Source organism: Aquarana catesbeiana, linkage group LG01 (genome assembly GCF_042186555.1).
Source record: "Aquarana catesbeiana isolate 2022-GZ linkage group LG01, ASM4218655v1, whole genome shotgun sequence".
NCBI classification, from domain to species: Eukaryota; Metazoa; Chordata; class Amphibia; order Anura; family Ranidae; genus Aquarana; species Aquarana catesbeiana.
This window is the reverse complement of record NC_133324.1, coordinates 349,514,637-349,520,636: the sequence shown is the minus strand read 5'-3', so window position 1 is coordinate 349,520,636 and position 6,000 is coordinate 349,514,637. Positions and strand designations below refer to the sequence as shown.

The 6,000-nt window shown below is 41.8% G+C and overlaps 1 protein-coding gene across 3 annotated transcripts in view; it reads right to left on the bottom strand.

The window, feature by feature from the left end:
- Window positions 1–4,388: 4,388 nt before the first annotated feature.
- The window catches only part of LG01H14orf93 (linkage group 01 C14orf93 homolog), a 74,661-nt gene continuing 73,049 nt past the window's right edge, over window positions 4,389–6,000 (bottom strand). For all 3 annotated transcript variants that reach the window (XM_073632438.1, XM_073632430.1, XM_073632445.1), the window contains exon 7: window positions 4,389–4,995. In XM_073632438.1, the coding sequence (XP_073488539.1) occupies window positions 4,594–4,995 (402 nt within the window). In that variant the 3' untranslated portion in view covers window positions 4,389–4,593. The remainder of the gene's footprint in view (window positions 4,996–6,000) is intronic.

The window sequence follows — 6,000 nt, the reverse complement described above, 5'->3', positions numbered from 1 at the left end:
TTTTGAGATCGATAATTATGGATTTTATCGCCACCATTAACTCAATTATGTTGATGATGAATTACAATGACGTTTTATGAAACTACTATAATTATACTGTGAATCATGTTGTCATTATGGACAATAAATTGTGAAGATATTATTCTTACCATATTATTTTATTATTCTATGTATAAATTGTTTTGAATCCATTAACATGTGATTATTATTACTTTTAGCTGTGCTTCATATAAAGTTCCAACAAACCTTCTCTTTTTGTTTTGACACCAGATCCCCGTACTGACTCTGTGAGACGCGATCGCGGGTGGCCGACGGACATTGCAGCCACCGGGCACGTGTATCGGCTGCTGTGCCGCACACACATCCTGTATCTATCAATAGCGCCGCCCTGCCACAGTATATGTGCGGTGGGCGGTCTTGAAGTGGTTAAAAATCTCCCAGATCTTTCCCCTACCCTTGAAAGCATAAAATAAAAAAAAAATTTAAATCATACGTTCCACAAAAAAAAACATTTGCACTTCTTGTTGCTTCCGGTCTCCTAGACCAGTGATGGCGAACCTTGGCACCCCAGATGTTTTGGAACTACATTTCCCATGATGCTCATGCACTCTGCAGTATAGTTGAGCATCATGGGAAATGTAGTTCCAAAACATCTGGGGTGCCAAGTTTCACAATCACTGTCCTAGACCATAGAGATGATCGGCTTCAGTTCTGGGCTTCCTGGTCATATAGGAAAGCTTGAAGAGGCACCGGTGGGGGACAACCCCTCCCGCTGCCTGTAAGTGATGCAACGGCTAATCATCCGCTAGCATCACTTTTACAGGGGGTAGAGAATCGCCAGCTGAAAATTTTAAACCAGGGTTATGGATGACAGCTGCAGCCATGTTACCTATATAACTACTTGAACATAATCACGTGTATATGTGTGTGTGTATATATATATGTGTGTGACTGTGCGGCAAGTGGTTGAAATGGAACTATGGTCAAAACTGAACATTATACGAGGTGTGTGTAAAAAGGGCCAGGTGCACGCACATGCACATGGCTATCCAGAGACACGGCAAGAAGCACCACCTAGCTTGGAGTGCACATAGCTGTCAGGGTAAACCTGCTGCAGGCAGTCGAACATAGTCAGTGTGAGAGGTAGGATCACAGGTAGGATTAGTGCAATGAAGCAACGAGTGAACATCAAGTTCTGCTACAAATTGGGGAAAATGGTGACGGTTTGTGCCAAACAGAAAGCAAAACGGACAGATACCTCTGGAGATTCAGTTACCATGTGTGACCAGGATCCATCCTTACTGCAAACCATCCTTACAGGGGATGAGACCAGTTCCATCTGGAATCAAAGTAGTAATTGATGGAATGGCACCTACGGACTTCTTTCTGTTTCCCTGCCTGAAGAGCGTCATGAAATTCGGATGTTTTGTGCATGTGGTGGCAATCCAAGAATGTGTGACAAGGGTTCTGTGATCGATTCCTAAAGAGGCCTTTGCTGATAGTTTCCAGGAGCTTTATGAATGTTGCCAAAAGTGTGTTTTGAAAGATGGTGATTATTTTGAAGGCCAATAAAGGTCATTTGTTTGTATCTTCTGTTTTTTTTTTGTGATGCCATTCACCAAAGTTTTCAGACACACCTTGTATATGCTGCATTAACACAGAGGTTTCTGTTATTCCAAGTCCTCATAGTCCAAGTCCAAGTTATGTAGTTTTATTACCAGTTGATCTGTTATTTTTCCCTTACCTTTAACAGGTCAAGTTGTCCAGCAAAAGTGATAGCTACAGGAGTTGGGACAACCATTATAACACTGACAGGTGTATTTACAATGATCAGGATTTTATTCCAATAGAAAAAAAATGTTCTGTACCTGCTTTCAAAGTATTATCTGGAGTTTGGATTTAAATTGTTTGTCATTTAAAACGAAAGGGTCTGTTTATGCTGCTTACAGTAGGATGGGACACTGGAAAAAAAAAAACTGTGGGTCAGGATGACCTCTCCTCTACCCAGCATGCCTCAGTTTGTAGCAAGTAGTGCCAAGAGCATGAACATAATCACAAAGGGATGCAACCAGTTTTCCCTCAATGGATTCCAAGAAAAGGATTTTTACTTAGAGCTTGAAGTAAAATCATATTTTTTTTTCTTGTCCATTGAGGGACACAGGAGTTCAGATACTGTTGATTCAAAAGCAGTCCAGTATGGCGTGGACAACACCGCAACTACCACTAACAGGCTCAATAAAGAGAACTGGGGACTACCTGCAGCCTAAGAGCCACCCGAAAGACCAATGTCCACATTTGAACTAAATGAAGTTGAGCCCCCAGCCAGACATTGGGAATCTGCCCACATGACCAGAGGGAGTGCATAGTGAATCAGCCTGATGCTCAAGACCTAAATAGAAAGGTCACCTCCAGAGGGAAAATACTCCACGTGAAAGGAGCCCTGAACTTGAACCAGCGAAAAGGTGATCAAACAAAAACCCATCACAAACCTAGACTGCTGAGATAGGAACAACCAGATAGCCATGATGGTGAAGCCTATTTATCCTTTTTGGCACACAAGAGGTGCTGTTGGGTCATTCTAGTAGGATACTGCTGAAAAACTACAAAGCTCATCTCTTACCTCAAGCTATAGGTCTAAGAACGATCCTGATTCCAGCAAAGATCCAGCAAAGCATCAACAGCTGTGTAGCAAAGGACAGAAGTCTTAACAGCACCACTACCAGTATATTAAGGGCAGACCAAGGGAATACATCCTAAAGAGACTGTGGTTTAGTCAAATAAGAAGGTGGACAAGTCCCACAAAGTCATTAAGACATACCCAGCTCCTGTTAAGGCATATCAGCAGCAGGAGATTAATGTGTTCTCCCTGTTGACCACCCAGGAAGGCACGGGGTCCTCCAGTGTCAACCTCCAACTGCCACACATTATCTGAGGTGCCACCAAGTGCGTGACCCACTTGTCCGTTTCCTGAGACTACCAGTTGGGAGGAACTGGTTCCAAAAGGATTATCCTTAGTATAATCAGTACTGAGACTTGCGGTAGTATCCAGAGTAGGAACCAGCCTACCTCTACTGTTGGAGGAAGGACTCCTACTTTATTGCGGTGAAGGCACCTAGATGGTGTCCAATGGAGTCCAAACCAGGAGACCTGTCCAAAGTGGGGTCTTACGATGGAAAATAAACCATTTGTTCGGGAAGGCCAGAAAATAGCCCCAGGAATAATTGTTCTCCAATGAGAAAAATATGGAGAGAACAATGATCTGAACAAAAAAGTCCATTCTCCTAGAACACTATTATAAAACCATGCCATATTGGGTAAAGGAAGGGTTATCTTGGAGCTAGCCTACAAATTTTTGTTGGTTAGTGCCAAATTCTCCTGTAGACAGCAATATAGCCCAACAGTATTAGAATTCCCGTGTCCCTTAAGGGACAAGAAATAGCTTTAAACCCGAAATTTGTTTTTTTTTATGTCATAATGTAGAATATAAGATTTCCTATCATTTGAGCCCAGTCTTGCCACACAGAGTTAATCCATCTCTGAGTAATCCTCTTTTATTGTTCAGTGAGATAAAACTTGACAAACAGAGAAAAACTTTGTCAAATCCTCCCCCTTACTGTGAGTGACAGGTGATTTACATATCTCGTGCACTAGCCTAAGACATGAATTTTTTTTTAATTACCACCCCCACGCCTTTCTTCAGCAGCTCTGCAAGGATTGGATGCTCCACACCTCAGCATGATTGGCATACTGAAGTCATGTGGTTACTTTCCTGTCTTTTCACTGGATGTTAGAGATCATAGCAGAAGTTCAGTGCAAGAAATACACAGGAGAAAATGCATATTGACAAGGGGAGTGTAGAGGTGGGCGGGGAGTCTACTGACATCACGACTCCACCCACCGAGCTCCCGACAACAGACCCACCCACAGAATCTGCAGTTTTTAGGGTCTCATAACAGACAGAGGGGAGACATTTGACAGGTAAAGATACATGCAGGAGGCATGTATATCCTTATAGATAACCCCTATGGCAGTAGTTTAGAAAGGATGACATTGGGTTTACATCCACTAAGTCAAAATAAACCAAAATGTTTTTTTAGAAGCCATTGACTCCTTTTCCCTGATCGATCCTTATCTAATATATAGGAGTGATGATGATCTTATTAAAGAACAGATTCTACAAATGAACAATGTCTGCAAAAAATTGAAGGAAATAGGATTATCTTGATCTGCTGAAGGGCTATTGCTTAGTACCCATGACCAGCATTAATTTCTATTCACTTATATTTATACTATGTCTAGGCATACAGCATGCAAATCTTGGTTACATATTTTACAACGAACCATTGCAGAAAAGAGATAAGCTTCTGCCAAACAAAATAAACACAACGTAAAAAATAACATTTTATTTATAACATCAAATCGAAACATTGCTGGACCCATGTCATGAACACAAATGGAGTTTTTATTAATATTTGCCATGGACATTAGCCCTTTCACATAGCTCACCTTCGCTGTTAATGCCTTCTTTCACAGTGTTGTATTGTGTAACCTCTGCTAAAAAGAAAAGTCTGTGTATTTATGGTTCATAACGTCTTATTCATCTTTTTCCACTTTTATCTGTATAAAGGAATTGAGATCGGGACAAAAGGATTTTCTTCCCCGTGCTCCTCCCGTCAGTTCCTCTTCATTCACCTCCCTTTCCCAGTCAGGATTATAAAGGTGAGGGGGCAATAGCTGAATCTCAGCAGAAGGCAGTCGGTCAGAGAGAGAACCGTAGACACGATTGGTTTTATTGCCATGTTTAGAATGCGAGTCAATGCTGTAACAGAGTCTTGAGAGCTCTGGTGATCGGAAACGAGGTGGTCGGGCTACCCATACCCCTGGCTCAGACAGACTGTCCTCTTCATCAGACATTAACTCTTCCGTAACACCCTCCCACAAGGCTTGGTCTTCAGGAGAAAATTGTTGCACACCCCATGATCTGTTTGCAAAAAGCTGTACAAATAAGAGATAAGACCATTGTTAGTATCTTATCTTTTAAGAAACATATTTACTACCTATTTTGCAGATGATCCTGCTGAACTGAAAAGAGAGATCACTTTGTGCTTTTCGGCTTTGCCTCATGACCTCTAAAATCTTGCCAGACTATAAAGTGTAACCAAATCCCAAAATGTAAACATAACACATTAAAGCTTACCAGTACATAGATGAAGTTGCTGCATATGTTTTCTTTTTTCAGGCATTTCTCCTCTTTATTTTTACTTGGTAATCCTACAAAGAATACACCTCGTGCAACTGGGTGGCTCTGCTCATTCCTCCATTGTATCTATGGAGGAAGCCATATTTCCCGCCCTCCCAATAGGCCAATGGGCATGTCTGCCTTTGTTCATCTCCATTACAAGGTGGTGATGAGATGAGTAGTTCACATAAATAGGGAAATAAAGTTTTATGCTTCCAAGTCAGCTTGCAGGAGGTGACCAGGACACTGTAGGATTTACTAAAACTAGAGAGTGCAAAATCTGGTGCAGCTGTGCATGTCAATCAGCTTCTAACTTCAGCTTCTTCAATTAAACAGGAAGTCTTATTTTTTAATTGTACCTACAGGTAAGCCTATAATAAGGCTTACCTGTAGGTACTGTGAATACCTCCTAAAATTGCACAGTTTAGGAGATATTCAGAGCGCATGCAGTCAAAGACATCAGCAGCACATGTGCTCTGAAGGTCCCGTGCGGAACCTTCAAGAGCCAGTGGCGTAAATGGCAGCTCCGGCCACTCACAGTGCTGGAGCCTGCAAACCCGGAAGAAACACTGTGGTAGATGTCAGCTGCCTCAGAGGTGTGCGGGCACCGCTGGAGCACTTCGTCCTAAGGTAAGCATTTTATAATGACATTATGCCTTTGTCTTACAGGGATTTATTTTTTATTTTTTAGTGATCGTAAAGGCAGAAGGTTTTTCATCTTAATACATTCTATGCATTAGGATAAAAAGCCTTCTGTGTGT